The 22,259-nt window shown below is 34.7% G+C and overlaps 1 protein-coding gene across 1 annotated transcript; it reads left to right on the top strand.

Annotated features, from left to right (window-relative positions):
• Nucleotides 1-15,697, top strand: LOC138714907 (eukaryotic translation initiation factor 3 subunit G-like). Its single transcript, XM_069847183.1, has 2 exons — nt 1-136; nt 12,131-15,697. The coding sequence occupies exon 2, from the start codon at nt 12,142-12,144 to the stop codon at nt 13,030-13,032; it is 891 nt and encodes a 296-aa protein (XP_069703284.1). The 5' UTR covers nt 1-136; nt 12,131-12,141; the 3' UTR covers nt 13,033-15,697.
• Nucleotides 15,698-22,259: the final 6,562 nt, after the last annotated feature.

Raw genomic sequence — 22,259 nt, 5'->3', positions numbered from 1 at the left:
CTAACAAGTTCTTCCGGATCCGGTACGAAGATTGCGTGAAGAAAGGAGGAAAACAAATTGTTGAAGTCATAAAATTATCGAAAGTTCTTAGACAGCAGTACTTTACATTAAACAAACACTGAAGAGTTTAATTCAGGTAATGCATTAAAATGGAGGTTAATGTTAGGTAATACCGGAAATTACTAGAATATTGTAAAAGCACGTCGATATGTTTGCGAAACGTGGCTTGTGTCAAAATGTCGTATGTAGACTACTATAGTAGCGGCGCCAAAACTTTCAAATTGGAGGGGGAGCTGGTGTGGGCACACCAAAATATAAAAGGGACAATGTAAGTGAAAAAATGCACATTACAGCCTATAAATAATCTTATTTCCAAGACATAACAGTTTCAGGATAAATCGGAATAAAGAGAACGCCAGTAGGGGAAGATATTCCCACCCACATGAAATGTGCATTCGACCCTACGCTCATGTATCACGTAAAGTGTCTGGTCGGTTAGCTAGTAGGGGAAAAGTGGAAGGAATAGTGAGCAGAGCTTCTACGTTCTGCTTAATGCGATTTACGTTTATATACCCGCTTAGGATTTGTGATCAGGGAGAAAACAGACAAATCAATCTCATAATTGTATTATGCGCCACAAAAAAAAAGGATAAACTCCAGAACATGGATTGCACTCTTTCCCTCTTCAAAATTCCAACCTTGTGCACACAAAATAAATTATTGGTACTGAAAAGTGCCTTTTCGTAAATATAATGATCCGCATAAGACAAACGCAGACAAATCTGCTCTTTTTAGTATTTTAAGACATAATTTGGTAGGTGCAATCCGTGTTCTAATATTTTCCCAATAATTCATATAGACTAATATCAGTGGCGATTTCTCTTAAGGAGCACAGGAGCAGTGGACCACCTCTTCAGATAACACATGTTTTTAAAGTTATATCAATGAGCTGCAATAGACTATGTGAGCGACATAATTCTTTATTATAATACTATGTAAAAATACTGTAACACTGCACGTGTACTGGTCTTGTTGACGCCTGGGACTTACGTTTACCGCTCGACACTTGCGGCACACTGTTACATTCGAGCATGCGCAGTAGTACTGTTTCACTGGCAGGCTTTGGAGCATGGTAGGGAGCCAGTACAGTATGCGTAGGCGGGGTTAGGAGCACTTTCAGATGTGTTCTCAAGCTGTCTGCAGTAGCTGTTGGCCCGTTGTATCATAAATATTGCAATGAATAGTGTGCAAAATCTTTTAAATATGTAATTTTCTGTAAGCACTTTACACGAAAAGATAAAAATAAAGAAGATGGGTAGACGTACACAGGAATTGAAATTATAAGTAACGAAGAACAGTAATAGAGAAGTGACAAAAAATTCAACATTCGGACTTACGAAAAATACAATATGTGGCTGCAATATAAAAGACGCTGTACTTTGTTTTCCTTGCCTATTGTTCGGCGGCAAACATTCATTGACAAAAACAAGTAGGCTACGTGTTATGAATTTTATTTATTTTTCTGTTTGAATTTAGGACTGTGCGTAGTAACTAAATAATTTTGATTATCGTTCTGTAGGTATGATTGATTTGAAGCACATGAATGAAAGAAATAAAAACACGATTCTTCAGCTGCACACTCAACAATAATGTTAAATTAGCAATTTTGGGTCAAACAAACATACAACACAATTGGATTCAATGAGACTGTCGAACTTCACAATGATAACGTTACCAAGAACAGATAAGTGCGTGCGGTTTTGTGGAGCTTCTGAGTTGGCTTTAAGAAGTCACGAAGCCGGAAGCTCATCTTTAAACGCTAGTATTTTTCTTGGCCTCGTCAATTTTAGTTCTGAATTAGATGCACTCTTAAGGAACATTTGGAAAGAGGGACAGTGTTTAAAAGCATATCAAACACTATACAGCACGAAATCCTTGAAGCCATTTTGGATGTATGCCATGATGAGATTTCAAAGAAATAAAGATTCCTGCTGACTTTTAGCAGTTAAGGCTGATGAGACGACACGTATCGAATGCTTGTAAACATTTGAACTGTGTTATAAAACGTAATATAGCGAAAACAATATTATTTATGGTATGCTGCATAGAAATTGAACACTTTACTTTGCTGTTACTGGACCTACATAGGAAACTGATTAACTGCAATTTCTTGACTAACAAAATTATGTAAATCTATACCTATATAACATATATTAATAGTTATGTCGTAGTTAGTACCAATAATAATAATAGGCCTAATAATAATAAGAATAATAATAATAATAGGGTGTAATAATAATATGATAATCATAATAAATATTTGTGCACCACCAGGATTATTTATCACCACACGCCACTGACTAATATTCATTTTCATGTTGGGGTGGGAGGGGGGCCGGCTTAAGGGTGGACTTCAGCCGCCCCCTGATGTACTAGAAAATATGATTCAACTGTAGAGAAACTAAACTTATAAATTATGAATTTGAGATTACTGTACATAGTTCAGTATGGCCGATCTATTTACAGAATAAAGCTTAGGTCTTAGCAGAAAACTTATACACACAACCTAACTTAATTACAGTTGTTGTTGTTTAATCAACTGTCCGATGATAGGTTTGAACCTCATAAGTGACAGCAATAAAGCATTACACATGCGGCAACTAAGCCAGGAGATAATGGGTTAAAGTGGCCAGCTTCTTTCTCCTCTATTGCATACATCGCTGACTAGTAACATATCAGCACTGAGCAGTCAGATGGCATTACGGTGTTCAGAATTTCAGCAATGACTTTATTGATGCTCCAGCTTTTCCATCAGCGTGCAAAGGTGGTGGCTGTGTCCATCAGTCCCAGTCAGCAGTGGCATAGCGTCAATGTAAGCTAAAAAGCTTAGCTTCCCCAGTTAATAATAATTTCATCATAAACTTGCAGTTCATGGAGAAAATTATTTATTAATTTTAATAGAATTTATATTGACGCGTTAAATATTGTAATGCTGCAGGTCAGGATGATTTGTGATTCAGCAGTAAACAAGAAGCCTGCACACACCAGCTTCCAAGCAGACTGGTTTCTTCTGTGTAATCCACCCTGCTGATTTTCCATCCCTTTCTAACTAAACTACCCTAGTCGCAAGAAGCTAGCTTTAACATTTAAAATAAGTAGTTTCTGATTTATCCCTTTTCGTCAGTTGTGTTCAGTTGAAGTGTTAGTGTGCATTGTGGCTGATATAATAAATAATGAGCGAAATAACAGTTCCTGACACTAATTTACTTGAATATTTTTAGGACAATTATATTATCAAGACTGACTTACGAACAAAAGTGTGATTTAAAAAACAAATGACCGACTCCCTTGCTGTCAATGAAGGACACAACCAAAAGACTTACGTAATGATATTAATATTGTGATTTCTCTAAGTATGACAGGGTGTGAGCTAATGTTATACGTATATGTGTCTATTTGTTAAGAGATATGTGTAAACCGTGAAATCATATTTTACTACATATCATTTGCGATCATGCCTTATTGGTGTTACTTACGATGTTCAGCCAATCTTCGACTGCTGACTTGACATTGACTACTATTTATTTTAAGACTGTATTTTTGTAATACGTTTTCTCATATTGCATGAAAGACAACTTGAGTTAGCTTCCCCTGCTCAAAATTTCATGCTACGCCACTGCCAGTCAGTGAATCTGATTGGTTCTTGTAAAGAGCAGGAATTGTCAGACGACATCTTGCACTGTTGTGTCATGGTTATGTTCTGTTGTGTTGTCTCTAATAGCACAGTGTAAAAAAAAAAAAAATAAGTTAATGGCTTGCGAACGAACATGTCAATGAGCCAGTTATTATTTATTTATTCTGGTAGAGTTAAGGCCACGAGGCCTTCTCTTCCACACTACCAGAAGTAAAAAACATAATAAAACAATGACAAAAATACGAAAGTCATACTACTAGATCAAGAAATAAATTATTTGTGCTCTCTTTTATTTGAGTGAAATGAATTCCTATTGGAGTCTCTACTCCATTATTATTATTATTATTATTATTATTATTATTATTATATTGAGTGAGATGACAGTATGAAAATTTCGGAAAATCTTGCGGTAGAATCACGGAAGAGTCATGTAAGTTAAAGATATAATGTTGAATAGCCAACCTATTGGTATTGATATCAGGAATAAACTATACTGCATGGAATTATTCAATACCGTGCTGTTTTTATACATCTGAAGTCTGATTAGCATACAGCGTATACCGACTCTCGTTGATATAAACACCCTTAAAAATTATAGTTATGCATAGTTAACACCAAATATTTTCAAAGGTATCAAACACATGATATCAGTTTCTGATAATGATACCTGAAGCATTCATGCAAATAATACCATACATAAAGGTCATTCCATGAAATTAAGGACAAAAGCACTAAATTTTAAAATTATCATTTTGTCTGAAATTTACATATTTCCTTGAAGTACATGAAGTGAACTTTCTCAAAGTTAATATAGTTCCTATGGAAATGCGTTATCCTTGTATTTTCCCGCGAGTTAGTTTGGTGATGATTAGCGCTTTCTACATCTGTTTACAAGCAATTCTTTCAGTGTGCAAAATTGTCTGGTTCAGAGATATTTATTATATACATACTTTGTTACTTACTTATGGCTTTTAAGGAACCCGCAGGTTCATTGCCGCCCTCACATAAGCCCGCCATCAGTTCCTATCCTGAGCAAGATTAATCCAGTCTCTATCATCATATCCCACCTCCCTCAAATCCATTTTAATATTATCCTCCCATCTACGTCTCGGCCTCCCCAAAGGTATTTTTCCCTCCAGTCTCCCACTAACACCCTATATGCAATTCTGGATTCGCCCATACATGCTACATGCCCTGCCCATCTCAAACGTTTGGATTTAATGTTCCTAATTATGTCAGGTGAAGAATACAATGCGTGTAGTTCTGTGTTGTGTAACTTTCTCCATTCTCCTGTAACTTCATCCCTCTTAGCCCCAAATATTTTCCTAAGAACCTTATTCTCAAACATCCTTAATCTCTGTTCCTCAGAGTGAGAGTCCAAGCTTCACAACCATACAGAACAACCGGTAATATAACTGTTTTATAAATTCTAACTTTCAGATTTTTTCACAGCAGACTAGATGACAAAAACTTCTCAACCGAATAATAACATGCATTTCCCATATTTATTCTGCGTTTAATTTCCTCCCGAGTGTCATTTATATTTGTTACTGTTGCTCCAAGATATTTGAATTTTTCCACCTCTTCGAAGGATAAATCTCCAATTTTTATGTTTCTATTTCGTACAATATTCTTGTCACGAGACATAATCATATACTTAGTCTTTTCGGGATTTACTTCCAAACCTATCGCTTTACTTGCTTCAAGTAAAATTTCCGTGTTTTCCCTAATCGTTTGTGGATTTTCTCCTAACATATTCACATCATCCGCATAGACAAGAAGCTGATGTAACCCGTTCAATTCCAAACCCTGTCTGTTATTCTGAACTTTCCTAATGGCATATTCTAGAGCAAAGTTAAAAAGTAAAGGTGATAGTGCATCTCCTTGCTTTAGCCCACAGTGAATTGGAAATGCATCAGATAGAAACTGGCCTATACAGACTCTGCTGTAAGTTTCACTGAGACACATTTTAATTAATCGAACTAGTTTCTTGGGAATACCAAATTCAACATTATATAAAACTTCTCTTTTAACCGAGTCGTATGCCTTTTTGAAATCTATGAATAACTGATGTACTGTACCCTTATAACCTTATTCCTTTGCTGTGATTGTGCCAGAAAATCAGTCTCATTCCGAAGCTTATTGTATGGATTCGTAACAAGCTGTTTTTTATGGTGATGGGTTATTAGCCCTTTGCCCAACCCCCAAGCTGGAGGTCCACCCCCTTACCGGCTGTCCATGACTGCTTATTCAATATATCTGCAGCTACCCTCCATGTCTGGAGGCTGTCACCTCTATCTGCAACCTGAGGACGCGCCATGCCGTGGTGATAGGGACCCACAATACATGAATTTATTATATACATATTATTATAAACAGAGATATAGTGATCTGGGATAAGTTAGGACATGTTTAGGCTTGAATATTACGTATCCAGTTTGAATATATAATGAGAGTTAAAATACAACCATCTGCCGCGTAACGTAACGAAAATATATTTTTCTTTTTTTCATAGATGCGTTAATAATCACATCTGTCGTTTATATTTTTAGTCTTCGTAATATTCATCCCTATCTTAAATCATAGCTGCAAAAAAATGCATTGTTGGTGTTATACAAGAACCTATTTTGAAATCTGAAAGTGTGTAATGTGACCTTGGCGTGAGTTACGCATATGTAACGTTAGTTACGACATATAGGTGACATTTTCGTTAAATATTGCACTTAAAGAGATGTTAAAATTCTTTAAATTAGAAAGGAAGAAACAAAATTACTTCCAATGTATATCATCCATAAAGTTTTAAGATTTGGTCTGTCTGCCTTTGAGTTGCTTCAATTGCTTTATGGCAGATTCAATATAAGTATGATGTTTAAAAGTACTACAACCATAAAAGGGATAGGCCTAACACAAGTACACTGCATTAAGGTTACCATTTAATTTGTTACCTTCTTTTTAAGCAAAAAGGCCAGTTATCATTATCAGTTAGGTATCGATCCTTCAACTTCAAAGGCCATTTGTAAGAATTCTTTGGTGCATGGTGCAGACACTGATGAGTCAGCAGATAGAGTTTCTTTCAAGGAAAGGTATGAATTAATATCTATGAATATTGAAGTAGGAACTTCTGTATTATTAGTCAAATTTGATAATAGCATAACCGAAGTTTCAAATATGTTACAAAGTTCTGTAGGTGAAGATGACGTTAAAATAATGTGTCTTAAGAGTGCTGGCAGTTATGGACTGCTTTTTAAAGGCAATGAAGGAGAACACAACATATATGAAACTGACCAGATTTTATGCAAGCTATCTAAAATAGTTGTTGAATTGAAAGGGGACAGACTGTTTTACAAAGAAACTTGATATCAAAGAAGTGTAATTGAGTTTATTTTATATGTAACACCTTTGAATTTAAAGTTTTTTTGGAATAAAATTGTCATTGTGTATGCAGTGAATACAATTTATTTCCAAGTGAATATAATTGTCTGTCCAGGCATCCTGGGTTGCCAAAAACACAGAATAATATTACACATACAAGAATAATAATGGTTTATAGTAAATATATGAGTCAAATTAAATGTGAACTTAGACCTTGAATTTTAGAAATGATATAAATCATACATATATTTATAACAATCCTATACAATGTAATGAAGTAAAGAAATCACTTTGGTTGGCAATATTATAAAAGACAGTTGTCAAAAAAAGTTTATTTTTCTATATTTTCCACTAATATTTATGAATCACAATGTACAGTAGTGGCAAAAAAATCAGACCGACCTTGTAGCTGATTTCAGAGCCTTGTTCACTTCAAAGCACGATAGACTGGTAACTAAGACTTAGTGGTTCGAATCCTGCCTGGGAAGGAAACTTTTTTTGTTCCTAATTCAAACTTATTCCCAATACTTTTCACCAAGCCACGTGCATTATATATAGTTGCTTTCATGTGCTGTATCATTTCCGCTGTTATTTCAAGTGTAAAAGTGTAAATCGTAAGAATTTCAAATCCTCCATCATATGCATACTTCAAATATTCTGGTGAAAACTGCAAACCCTTAACTCAATTTGAACTCACGCCACAACTATGTGGCAACCGAGCCTCTACAGACAGCAACATGGTGTTACTTCCTGTTTAGTAGCCTCATAAGGTGGAAACTAGTATAGTGAAGATGTCATAGTCATATAAATATATATATATATATATATATATATATATATATATATATATATATATATATATATATATACACTTTGTTGAGTTATATTGTGCGCACTTCTGCACTTGCCACTAATGAACACAAAATCTGTCTGCCTGCTATCTGCCTCCAGGGTGGAGGGAGGGGGAATGCTACTATTTGAAACACCACGCTCTGGTTCTTTGCTGTTCATGTCCTTTACTAAGAACATCAAAAGTCTATTCTTTCCCTGTGAGACCTGGCATGTGAGTTATGTGAGAAGGGAAGAGTTAGGTGATCAGAAAAAGAGTTTTGGCATATGATGGGTGACGGTCATTAATATTACACGAATTTACTGACATGGAAGTTCAGCTCAGGCTAAAAACTTATCTTCCCCCTTCATACCACACTGGTGATATAGGGGAACATGGGCAACATTGAAACAAAAAATATATTTTATTTATTTATAATTTTTTTATTTTGAATATTCTCAAAATTTTTGTTTCAGAGGTAAGACATATCAATAAACTAGCAATACCATATCAAGCTAGCTAACATTAATTGAAACTTTGTGTGAAAAAATTGCAATCTTATAATGTGCCTGTGTTTATCGTGCCTCATACCATGGGGTAGGTTGAAACATAGTTAAGTCCACCTTGAAACAGAATGTTAATAGTAAGACAATAACACTAAGGACCATGAAAAAAAACATTGTTATTAGTTAAACATCCATTGCAACGAAATAAACTACAAATATAAGCACAATTGTCACATTTCAGTGATTCGTTAACGAATGTTGTAACTTGATAGATTAATTGCAAAGGAAATAAATGACTGCTGTCGTTTTGTTTTACCCAACATAGTGGGTTGTGGCAAAATAAATACAATTTGCTGTTTTTCTACCAACGATTGATCTGGAACTGCAGGAAAAATAAATTTGTTTTCAAATTTTACACTTTTTCTTAAAAAGTTTACTTCAATGTCATCTGCCATCACTTTCACAACCTGCCCGGTATAATAAATTGTTGAGGCAACACCTCCTCGTTCAGTCATAAATTTCACTAATACAAAGTCACCTTTTACAGGATCCCCATTAAAATTCATGGGAGGAACTGGATCAGAACTAGCCCAATCAACATCCTCATCTGATGAACGGTGATCTTCTGACTGAAATTCATCACATTCTGAATGTCACTGTTTCTCGTACTTTTTTCTTCAGAGGTCTTTTATTCATATTTTTCCCCTGAGGATTTCGGTTCTTCCCTATTTCCTCATTTGCCATTTTCTCAGGTGTATCGGTGATGATGACACTTCTTACTCTACGTCTTTTAGATGCTGCAGGTCTTCTTTCTTGTGCCTTTGGGAAAGGTCGAATATCTTCCGGGGTGACAACTGCATGAGCGCTCATCTTTTGTTTCTGCGGTGTTTTAGGAACTCTGTTTTCTTGTTCTTGTTCTTGAATGTCCTTATCCAAATCTGTAGGAGGAGCAGGAGGGAGCCTGTTTGTCACTTCACTTGGAAGAAAATCAACATGAATAAAGACATCAGGATCGTATGGAAATATTCCGCTTTTCTTAAATCCACTCATGATATTTTCTGGGGTCATTCCTCTGCTATGGGCAATTCCAACACAGGCTGCTACATCGTAGATGGTCACTGGGGTCCCTGATTTCTTAAGAACTGCAGCATTCAAAGCAGAATTATAATGTGCCTTAAATTAAAAGAACACTGACACATCCAAAGGCTGAAGTCTTGCTGAACAATGTGGTGGTATTGTGAGAATGGTTACTCCACTTCTTTTAGCAAGATCAACTGCTTCCACTGAGAGATGGCTCTCATGATTGTCATAGATGAGCAGTGCAGGGTTCTCTGGAGTTGTGCCAGAATGTTTAATAAAATGTCTAATAACCTCTGTAAATAAATTAGTTGTCATCCAACCTGATTTTGAGGCCAAACCCAAGGATCCGGGAGGAGCACCATGAAGCATGTTTTCCTTGAAGTGCACCCTTGGGAAAATCAGCACTGGTGGAAGTGCTACAACACTTGCGGACACAATGCAACATGTTGTCACAAGAACACCGCGTTCGCCACTGGTCACTTGGCAAACACTCTTCTTCGCTTTTTGAGCAATGATACGTGGTTGACTATCGGGAGCAGTTTTTGTACCAGTCTCGTCTAAATTAAAAACTCTTGTCCCATTTGCAAAATCTGGGTTTCGTTCATAACATTTCCGTAAATTATCAAAAAAACACCTTTACGTTGCTTTTGTTGAATGCAGTCGCTCTACTTAGACTGCATGATTCTGGTTTCCGAATGCTCAGCTCAGGATGTCGCTTCAGGAAGTAATACAACCAATCCAATCCAGCCATCTCTTGTTCTTTCCAGTTTCTTGGCACTGAAATAGCATTTTTTAAAGCAATTTGATGTGCCAATTTACGGCATTCTTTTGGTGTGGTACCATAGGCTCTATCAGCTGACTGTTGAAGGTACGTGACTAATAATTCTTCAATATGGTCTGGAATAACCCTTCTTATATCATATTTAGGTTTCAGTTTCACTGTAGGATCCAAATCAAATTTCTTTACATAACGGTGAAGAGTAGCATATGAAATTCCATGTGCAGCTGCAGCTTCTCTCAGTGTTTTCCCTTCTGATTTCACTTGACTTATAGCATTTCTCATTTGCTCTTCAGAGGAGTTTCCCTTATTTGTTTTTCTTTGTCTATTCCTTCCCATGTTTAATCTGAAAATACGAAATAAATGTAACTTACGGGCCTATGTTTACCATGCCCAGCTACAACTATAATTTAGGTTATATTTTTTAAATAAAATTCTAATATAAAATATTGTTTCATTGTGGCCTCTTTATCATCAGTGTTTCATGGTGGCCCATTATGCTATGTTTCATGGTGGACCATATGCACTAATTCTCATTATATGCATATTATGGTTATAAAGATACCTTGCTGGTTTCATAACTTTTGAAGTTATTATTACAATGACTTAAACATTTCATTTCCTATTACTATAAAGAAAACAAACGAATTATTTTAAAGAAGGACCTTTTAGAACAAACTACTAAAAATTTACTCACCATTAACAGTAATACACTTTCTGCTGTAACTGCAAAACAACATTCACAATCCACACGAGTAAGAAATATGTAATGGTTCTAAAAGCCTGCCAACACTTAGCAACAAAAATTTTCCTCTCATATTTATTTACAAGAAATGGCGGGATTGTTTCAAAGTGGCCTTTGTTTCAACGTGTCCCATGTTCCCCTAGATACAGTGCATGATAAAGTCACAGGACAGTTCTTGCCTCCTCTGCTATAGTAATAATTAGAGAACGGACTTCTAGATGCTAAAAAAGAGAGATTTAGGACCTTATAAAATCCAATTTAGGACTTTTATGAGTTTATATAAAATTAATAAGTTTAACTTTAGTAAATATTTCATTTTAGGTGGAATTTATGTATGACCCAGAAACAAAATTTGGACGACTTGAATTTTCCAAGTTCCAGTTATCACATATTGCGCATGTTCAGTATTGAACTGAAGACTCAGATATCAGCAAAATAAACTGATTGCTGATTGATCTGTTTTATTTTGCATAATGGGGGTGCATTGACGCAAAAAATAATTTGTAATCTCTCGCCTAACCTGAACAACCTACCATCCCTTTTATGCTACGATGGATTTTTTCAAACGAACTTCGACTCCAGGAAATTAGGTAAAATCTTCTTCCCTCCTCTTCTAAGATCAATGTGGAACGAACTTGTCAAACCAGTGTCTGTCTGCAAGAGGTTTTTTAAATATAATTTGTGTAGTTTTTGGGCTTTTTTTGCATTCTTAGTACCGGTATTTTTATTTTAAATATATGCAAAATACTAAAAGCTGCTTTTCAGGCACAAACATAGGTTTTAGGCATTGATAGGGAGTTTGTTTCATTTCGGCATCTTAGATCCTATAAAATTTTAATAAGTGGATTATGCATAGGCCTACATGAAACTTAGAGATATTTATATAACATATAGGTATCTAGGGCATAGCAAACTAGAAATCCATTCCCTAGTAATATTTATTTTTAATAATGGTTCAAGAAAGTAAACTATAACCAGGAGTTTCTCTCATAACATAGTGATAAAAGAATTGAAGTGTTGTGAAATATGTAAAGGTTTGAGAAAGTATGCATCATCCTAGTCACACCAATTTTATTTATTTTAGTTATGGTGCATTCTAGTGAGCTTAATTTTTGCTTCATTCTAGCCTAAACAGCAATGCCTGCAGCAGATGAAATTAAATCAAGCTGGGCAGACGAAGTTGAAGAGGAGGGAACTGTAGGTGCTCTTCCGTCACCTACTGAAGAAATTCAAAATGGTTTCAAGATTATCACAGAGTATAAATATAACGATGATGATAAAAAGGTCAAGGTAGTCAGAACATTCAAGATAGAACGTATGATTGTATCAAAGACAATTGCATTAAGGAAAACTTGGAGTAAATTTGGCCAATCAAAGAATGATAAACCTGGCCCAAATCCTGCTACCACAATTGTTGCTGAAGATGTTTATATGCAGTTCATATCAAATAAAGAAGAGGAAAATAAACCAGAAGAAGATGGACTAGACAAACTCAAGGGAATGGCTGAAAAAGGAGTTGTCAAATGTCGCAAATGTGCAGGAGACCACTGGACAACAAAATGTCCATTCAAGGATACAGTACTTGCTGGAGGAAAGTTATTGGACGAGAAGAAACCAGAATCTGTTGGTGGACCTTCAGGTGTTGGACCTGGGATGGCAGCTGGTGATGACAAGAACAAATCACAGAATAGTAAATATGTTCCTCCAAGTCTTCGTGATGGTGGTAATAAAAGAGGTGATACTATGACGAATGCAAGAGGCAGAGATGATACAACAGCAATACGAGTCTCTAATCTCTCTGAAAGCACTACAGAAGGAGACTTGGAAGACTTGGTTAAGCCATTTGGTCCAATACATAAATTGTATCTAGCAAAGGATAAAGCAACTGGTCATTGTAAAGGATTTGCTTATATTCACTTCAAATTCAGAGCTGATGCAGGGAAGGCAATTGCTTCTCTTAATGGTCATGGGTATGATCATTTAATTCTGAATGTTGATTGGTCTAAACCTCCGGGACAAAATAACTAAACTGACGTAGATTGTCTGTTTGAAATGTAAATGTAGCAGAATCTAAAAATAAATGACTCGCTAAACTTGGATTGTAATTTATATTATTGGATGTATAACTCTTCTGTCGGTGTGTAATGTTTTCAATTCTGGTGATATGTAAATACTAAAATTTAACTGCACATAAATAATTGCATGTGTTAAGTTCTTAGATAACACATATTGGTTCAATAAAGTACTGCTGTGAACAACAAAATAAAACTATTTTATTCAGAAATTGAAAACTAATGAATCACGTATATTTTGAAAGATGGAAACTAAACAATATTATTACTTTATTCTGTATATTTACTTACCACAAGTTAATCTGTTTTTGTAATTGCATTCCTTTAGTCACTTTTTTATTTTATGTTACATGCTTAATAGATGGAAATTCACTGCAATGAATATTCCTATAACCTATGCAAGGAAATATTGGTGTAACATGGAAGAATGCTGTTGTGAGGTTTCGAATAGTGAACCCTGGTAGTACTATAAATCAATGAATAAAAGACGAGTAAATTAGCTGGACCAGAAATATAATTAAAATTGAGTAAATATTAGTATGTAGGCTATTTTACCATGGACCAAATTTGTTGAGATGGTTTAAGTACACATTACAATGGATCACTACAGCTATTCCATTTTTTGTTGAAGATATTCAAGGACATATGAAATGAAATAATGTAAGGGGCGAAGGTGCCTGAATAACTGTTTCCTTCTTGAAATGGTGAAACTATTTATAGAAAAGTTATGCATCAGCCTAAATAGCAATAAAATGTTATAGAAATATTAACAACATTTTATTACTGCTCAGGTATATGCTGCCTACTGAAATAAAGGTATGTAGTCATACTTCACTACAATGTACTGCTCAACTTGCACATAGCAACATGTGAACAATGATGCAATTCTGAAAGAAATTACTACTGTACCAGCTATTCACAACTTTTTCATGCTGTGTAATTTTAAATTAGTGATGTGTGAACAGGGTTGTAACTGCAACTTTTTTTATATTGGTTTTGTTGTAGGAGAGTTTGTCAATATTGTTTACGAGAATAGTGCTGTTGGTTATTAAATATATTGCTCTTTTTTTTGACGGTTGTATAATAAAAATGTCAACTTCGATTATTGCTTTGGATAGAAAAATAATAGATCTACTTGAACCAAGGGAGCATCTCTGAAATTTGTAAAGAAAGTTGATTGGCTTTAGCAGACATTGTTATTGCTAATTCAGTGTTGCCAGATTTACAATAACTGTGGTATTCATACTGTAGTTTTGCCATTGGTGCAATGTGCCACTATTGTACACAAAATGTACAGTAGTTTTAAGTGCAAAAAATTTCCAAACTTCCTAATTACAGACAATATTACAATCAGTATTGTAGTATAAAAATACTTCTTAAAGTGTCTTATAGGGATTCTGCATTATAATTAGAAATGGGAAGAAAAACACGTATGCAACAACAGGTGTTGGGCTTAGATTAATTAACACATGCAAGAAGGTATTAGTTCCATTGTCTTATAAGGTTCATATTTACACTTGTATGAAATTATTATTCATCCCAAACGCTTTTTTGTGCCACTGTTCAATTAAAAAATTGAAAATTATTACGTAAATCAACTGAATAACAGATAAAATATAATATATTGATGTAATTACTTTAAGATTGTAATTAGCGTATATATGTCTATCAATTTTTATATATGAATGGCTGAGCGGAAAAACATTGCAAACGACATTTTATTTCCTCTTGCACTGTTCTGATGTAATCACGTTACACATACTCTTTTATATTTTATTGAACTCTGTTGGTACAGAATGAAAGTGGAACTTTCAGTTTAGGCTGTAGAACCTAGGAGGTTGTGGGAAAATGTTTCTATGGTGAGCATCTAGTATTTCTTTGTCTGTTCCTGTAAAATTTCAATTTGGCGTTTCTAATGTTTTTCTGCTCAGCTATTCGCATATTTTACATTTTTACCATTAAAAACTGATGTAGCAATGGAACATTATCGCAACTCTGTCCTGAAGAAGGGAATTCTTATCATAACAGTTCAAATTTGTTGACAAGTCACTTGGGCCTACCAGGATAGTCAAGTTAGAGATCCTGCTTTTTTATTATTTTTTTTTTCTTAGGTGTCGAGTTATGTTAATATAATATGTTCGATAGCATTTAATATAACTGATTTAAAATTTAATATATGTTTGAATTCTTTAGGTACTTTTCGAATATGTCATTATGTAAGAAAATATTATTCTAAATCCTAAAATAGAGCCTGTACCGAAAGGTCTTGTCAGTATGCATATTTATAAATTTCCTTAACTGTAGAATAGTTTTTGCAAAAATACTATGGTTTAGGAAGTAAAGTGCAATATGGTGGCTCCTCAGATCTGGCAACACTGCAATGCAAATGTCAGAAGACAATGTTAAAATTAAATTGCACACACTTCGGGCCCAATACAGTAAAGAGCATTTACAAATAAAATAAAAATCTTGCTGACATTTGCAAAAGGTTCTTGTAACTTCCTTTATCCCCTTCATCATAATTCTGGAAGGAGATTGTAACTTCATAACTTTCTCTATTTTTATTCAGTTTTTGTAGTTTGATGTTTTGTTTTATAATTAAAATAGGTTAAAAGTCAGAAGTTGCTTGTATTTCATTAACTGAAGATATCTCGAATATAACCATAATATACAATACATTAAAAAATCAACACAGATATGCAAAGCTGCAGCTATACTGCAGTTGTAAAAGTAGCACCTTCTGTGTGAACAAACTCAGAACCTCCTGTCGCAAATTTTTCAGCTCTCGGAATGTACAGCATGAAAAGTAGCACACTGCATGCTACTTTTGGTTTGTCTGTGAACATGACTAGAACTGTTGCAGCTGCAGTCAAATTGTTGTGTAATGACATGTGACTACATTTGAAGAGTCCACTGCAAGAATGATGGATGTCATTTGGAATACATTTTGCAGGAGAAGCAATAGAAAGTTTGAAATGCTTAGCGCTCAAAGCTTAACTGTGATTTTCCGATCATTACTGGACAATGACTATCAGTGTTAATGCCATATAACTCTCTATGTACATTCTATATGTCTTAAGCAATGAAATTTAGAAATCTTCTCACTATTCGTAAGCTGCCACAAGGGACAAAGAGTACTTAACCATATAAATGTTTACAAGTTCAGTGAACCATTAATTTTGTTTTGACAATGAAACTCCTACAGGTACATAGCTGCAAATACATTTTGTGATTGGTGGAAATATACCTAGTTTTAGAGAGGCAAGTGTTACAAAAAAGTAAAGAATGCTAATGAACTTGGTTTCATTTCGAATATAGGTGATGCTTCAGGAGAGCAATTGATCCTTTCAATGCAGCTAAAGTTACAATCAGAATAATAGATGTAGGTATTCCAAGCCTCTTAAACACATCTTTCATGAAGAGAGATAGTCTTGGTTCATTTTCGACAAGAAAGTGACATCCATCATTCTTGCAGTGGACTCTTCATTTGTTATGTCATGTTTATCTATTAGAAGAGAATATTTATTTCCATCAACACTATTTCTGTCCAGACAGACCTGCTACATTTCATTGTTTATCTATTAATAGGCTGTCATTTGATTACAAAGTATCAGGTTATGCAATAGATTTCAGAAACATGAATAATGCGTGCTAACATTGCTTGGTCCAGGATGAATCCTTTCCTCCCTTTGTACAAAAAAAATAAGTAATCTCCTCTAGAGATGTCTTTTGTTGGTGTGAAAAGGTACATATGTGAAAAAAATGAATGCAACAACTTATGGAACTGAGCACTTTTTTTCGCCCAAGGTAGTTTTGGGCATAATTTCGCCAAAATGTTCAAATGAATAACATAGCCATTTCATATCATGCCACTTGAAGATACTTGTTCATCTCGTTTCCTCATTAAGAAAGAAGCTTTTAGTAAATTTAAAAATGCAGGATATTTTGCTGCTCCATTACCAAAGCTTTGAGTGATTGCTACTTGATAATTTTAACTGGAACCAATCATGTGGGAGGAATATTGGTTATATTTTAACAACAACCAACATGTTCTTAAGTGAGTCTCAGTCTGTACTTTAATCAAGTGTAAATGTACTAAAAAATCGACCTTTCTTGCCTTATGTACCATTTCCCACTGACCAAAGAATTGTAACTATGGTTAGATCTAAATATTGAAATATTAATTTTCTTGTAATTAGTCTATTATTATTATTATTATTATTATTATTATTATTATTATTATTATTATTATTATTAGTAGGAATAAACCAGTACATTATTCATATAAATTGATTCTTATAGACCCAAACCCAAAGATTTTGTTGTAGATTATGAACAAACGATTGAAAACTGAGAGTTTCAGGAAACACTTTTATTATTTTAGGAAACAGTTCCAGTTTAACACAAACATCCCTTACCATAGTGCCTCATAATGTTGGTTGATGTTTGCTTCATTCATTGAGAAGGGACCCTGTTCCCAGTTTCTTTGTCAATCATTTGTTGATGACTTGGATAGGCTTTTTTGCTCCATATTTTATTCTGAATTGTTGTGTTACAGGAAAGGAGGCAGGATACACCATTTTGTTTTATGCTATTGTCGCTCCCACTTAGAATTTGAACTTGTATGGAATGGCTCAGCATAAAGCATTCAGAAATTTACACGTATTTTGAGATGAATTCTTGCAACCATTTCAGTTCTGTAAACAGTGTTATAGGGTTTGGTTCTATATGAATCACTCTGTTGTAATTTTTAGTTCTTAATGTATAGAGTAAAAGGGGTATAACTGCATTAATTTTAAGAAGAGAATCTTTAGGTTGTAAGTAACCAAAAAGTCAAATATTTTGGCATTTGAATAATGGTTTAGACGAGAAAAAAAAAAGAATCATGTCTTTAGTTTGAATCCCATTTATAGTAAAACTATTGGTTATTGAGACACATGAATGGTAATATAATGCAAAGAAAAAGTCGGAAAAAAATATCCCTTTATCATTTCTTCGAAAAACTCATTTATGTAATAATGTACAAAATTAAGTGATTAAAAACGCATTTACAGTGTGATGCAATCTGAGGGAAATCTGGCATGACTGCACTTAAGGGTTGCTTGGCAAGTGTACACTATCTGCATTTTTACATTGTACTTCAGCAGTAGCAAGTCTTATCAGTAGTCTCTTCGTGAAAGTCTGAAAATTAAGTCAAAGACAATGCCAAAATTTACTAATTGTGGAGTACCGGTACCTAGATAAATTTTTAATTTATGGAAAATCAAGACAGAATTCCCATGAATCAATAAGGCTGTATCAAAAGAGATTTCCTAACCAGAAGAATGCCAAATCTGAGAACGTTTGTTGCTGTGATACAACTAGTGTTGCAAACTGGATGTGTGATACCAGCCTGTAGAAATCTAGGGCCGTCTTACTACCCTACCTTCATGTGTTATAAAGTTTATTTTATTTTCTTATTTGTTTTCACAGAATTGATTACTACTCAAGTTCAAGTGCAATTTGTTTGTATGTCTTGCAGTGTAATTCAGCTGAAAGTATGGATATGCTAATAAATTTTGTTTTTATTTGCAAAATCTTAATAAGAGAGGCCTACTAATGTTGAGAATTAGCATACTTACGTTTTTTCATTATGAATTGCAGGGTTATCTCGAAGTATTCCGGTCTGTTTACTTTATTCGTAAAAATAACAGTGCATGTATGAATTTTTGTCTTTAGAAAGCACACTGACCTACAAAATCAGCTGTTATTGATCGCCTCGCTAGAAGGCCTCTAAGGACTTTTGATGCAAGCAGAAGCAAATCATTTGCTTATTACTAGGCTACTGCATTAGGCTTCGTCCTTCTAAAGCTGTAAGCACTGTGTGATGTGTCCACTTTCAATCTCTCAATAGAAACTAGATATTTTCCATAATCATTATAGATAAACGGTTATTTGAACTTATCTACTAGTTTTATTGATATCTGTTACTAATTCAATTTAATGCAGTTACCCCTACCCCTTTCACCCTGTAGAAATACAAATATTAAGAGCATTTTGCTATATACTTATATTTATTTTATTATTATCTTGAATGTACAGTAGAACATCATGAAAATTACAATTCAGAGATAAAAAGAGCTACATGTCTCCATTTCTGTGCTTTGATTTTTTATTTTTGATATCTACTTAAATTGTAGTGAAGTTTAAAACTTCTGTTTCAGAGCTGTATTATTAAATAGTCTCTTTAAATGGGAAAATTATAGTGGGAGTTAAAATAGTTTTAATATAAATTGTAGAGCATATTCCTTTATATATGTTTATGGTTTCAAAATGGCATATTGTATGCATATACTTGAAAAAATATGTAGTTCAGGATATTTTTGTTTATTTTTAATATCCCCATATTACTTTATAAACCACAGCCAATTTCTTCTTATAAGAAAATCCCTGAATTTAACATACATTTGGTTCCTTATGGTCTGTATTGCATAGATCATGAGAAACTTTCGTTAGAATTATGTAATCCAATATGTATCATAACTGAATAAATGAAAGTACGGTATTTTGTTCCATTTCATAATGTACTGCTATCCTATTTCTTTGACCTAACATCACTCAATTTTATCACTATATTATACGAAAATTGAATCAGAATGAGAGATAGAAAACAATGCTGCAATATTTTGTGCTTACGTATAAATTAATGGATCATGGAAATTATTTCATTCACTGATAACTGTTTTACTGATCATGTATATAGAGATGATAAAACTTGTCTTTGGTTTTTTGGAACACAAGTGATGTGAAGCAATTAATTAGCATATCTGCTAGTAGTGTTGGACAATCATGATTGTTGCTTCAGGTTAATATAAATTCTTGGTTACAGAACATGAATAGTTCTCAAAATTCTTGGCCTCTAGCCACCACAGTGGCTAGAGTGCTGGACATGTAATCCTGTGGACTCAGATTCAATCCCTGGCATACTGCCGATTTATAACTTGTGTATGGTAAGCCTGAGGTCCAGGTAACATTGGTTTTCTCAGGGAGCTTCAGTTCTCGTGTGGCATTCCAACAAAACAACATTGTCTTATCTCGTCGTGGGTGTAGTGTAAACCAGCCTCCTATGGCACATCCTGAGCAATGATTCTGCTAGTAAATTTGTCTACAAAACTGGTGTCATAATGGGTGAATGAACATTCAAGTACCAGTACCTGCCATTAGTTAAAAAAAAAAAAAAAAAAGCTTGGTCTAATACATAATTTTTTTAGTGGTTTGCATTACATATTACATATTTGATGATTCGCAGTTTTAAGTACAAATAGGAACGATCTGCTAGTACAGTACATTATTTAGTCCTGACAGTCACCGGTGATGTGTGTCTCTAGGTCAGGCGAGTCCATTTAGTTATGCTAAGGGGTGTATGGGTTATTCACTCGCTTGTCTTTGAAGCAATCGGATGTCATGCGTGCAGTATAGCTTTATGTTTTCTGTACAATTAGGCTCTACTGCATTCCCTTACTGACTGCTTGCCCTTATCTCTACTTGGGAAATCACCCTCCTATTACTTCCCCTCTTTCGCGTTGCTGGGCTGTCAGGATTAAATAATCGGTCTGTACATTATTTGCTAGAATTATTCAAGAGTTAAATCTACAATTTTTCAGGATTAGGGTTACTACATAACTTATAAAAAAATTAACATACGATGTTGCAGGTAAGTTAGAAATACCACTTACTAATATTCAGTACCTAACGATAGTCCTATTCATTTAATGCTGCTTTCTTATCAGTCAGCTTTAGAAGGGCTGGACCGGGGATGGGTCTGTACACTTTGCCCCATTATGCATCTTATATATGCGCTGATAGTCCAAGCCTGACGGTGTTCTAGGTGACACTCGTGGCCTTAAGCCCCTGATAAAACCAGATCCTATTTCCCGGACGAGTAACCTGATAAGCTCTAAATCCTTTACGATTAGCATCAGAAACCCATACTACCACCAGGACATATACACACACACACACGGGACATGCCACTTAAGAGGCCGAGAGGGGATGTTGCCAATAATGGACGACCACGAGATGAACTGATGTGAGCTAGCAGTTGACGTTAGTTGGCTACCGCTAAAACATTGACAACTGCCGCGAAAGTATAAAATAGGCGTAATACAAGAACCGCCAGAGCATAAAACGCGAAACGTCGATAATGCCAAGAGAGCTAGAGTGTTGGTGGAGACGGGAGTACTTCGAGAAATTCTCTCTGCTTTGTCCATCACGACTTGGCCGGCGATTAAAGCCGGGATGGAAGACAGAGCTCGGATAAATTTCAGAACACGGATTCCTTCCTTTCCTTCTTCAAAATTCCAACCTTGTGCACACAAAATAAATTATTGGCACTAAAAAGTGTCTTTTCGTAAGCATGATGATGTGCATTCGACAAACGTAGACAAATCTGCTCTTTTTAGTATTTTGAGATACAATTGACAGTGAGGAATCCGTATACTGAAATTTTCCCCCAGCGCTCTAGCATTTGACCAGATCACAAACAAACCAGAGAAGCAACATTTTTGGACTAGTCAGTTTTGCAAACTTGACATTTCACAAACCGCTGACGCTGTAAAAGCCAGAGCTCCAGAAAACCATCAATGTCCATTACACTTGTTTGAAGAAATGTGATATGATTTTTGTTTTCACACACATATATATATATTACAACTCAAATAAGACTGTGGTCAAAGCACCTCTATCCAGTCTTTTAAAACGATATTTTTCTTCCATACGTCAAGAAACTAGGCGTTTCGGTAGGTGTCTATATTGCAAAAGAGAGCATACTAAATTATTTTAAAAGGACACAAGTTTGTATTATTAAGTACAGCGGTAAGAGTGAAACATGCCACTGTTTCATCTCTTGAAAACCGCCATATATGTAGCTGTAGCTGACCTGATTATTTTTCCACTAACGGGGGTCACGAAAACGCAAGATTTAGCGGGAAAACAGCTGATATGGCGGCACTGTTATAGTATTATAGTTTCCATTATCTCCGGTTATATTATATAACTTTCTCACAATCTAATAATCGTAATATAAAGTAAAAAGTCAAATGATTTTTTAATTTTAACTTCGTTATATGGGTATTACTAAGTTTGAGAAAATGTTTTTTAGAAGTTTTATTGATTTTTATTATTACATTCCGGCGGATGTAACGC

Source organism: Periplaneta americana, chromosome 15 (genome assembly GCF_040183065.1).
Source record: "Periplaneta americana isolate PAMFEO1 chromosome 15, P.americana_PAMFEO1_priV1, whole genome shotgun sequence".
In the NCBI taxonomy this organism is placed as follows: Eukaryota; Metazoa; Arthropoda; class Insecta; order Blattodea; family Blattidae; genus Periplaneta; species Periplaneta americana.
This window is presented reverse-complemented; position numbering and strand designations above follow the sequence as displayed.

Bases quoted from the DNA above. Each gene is read 5' to 3' on its own strand.
- LOC138714907 (XM_069847183.1), top strand. From the start codon at position 12,142: ATGCCTGCAGCAGATGAAATTAAATCAAGCTGGGCAGACGAAGTTGAA.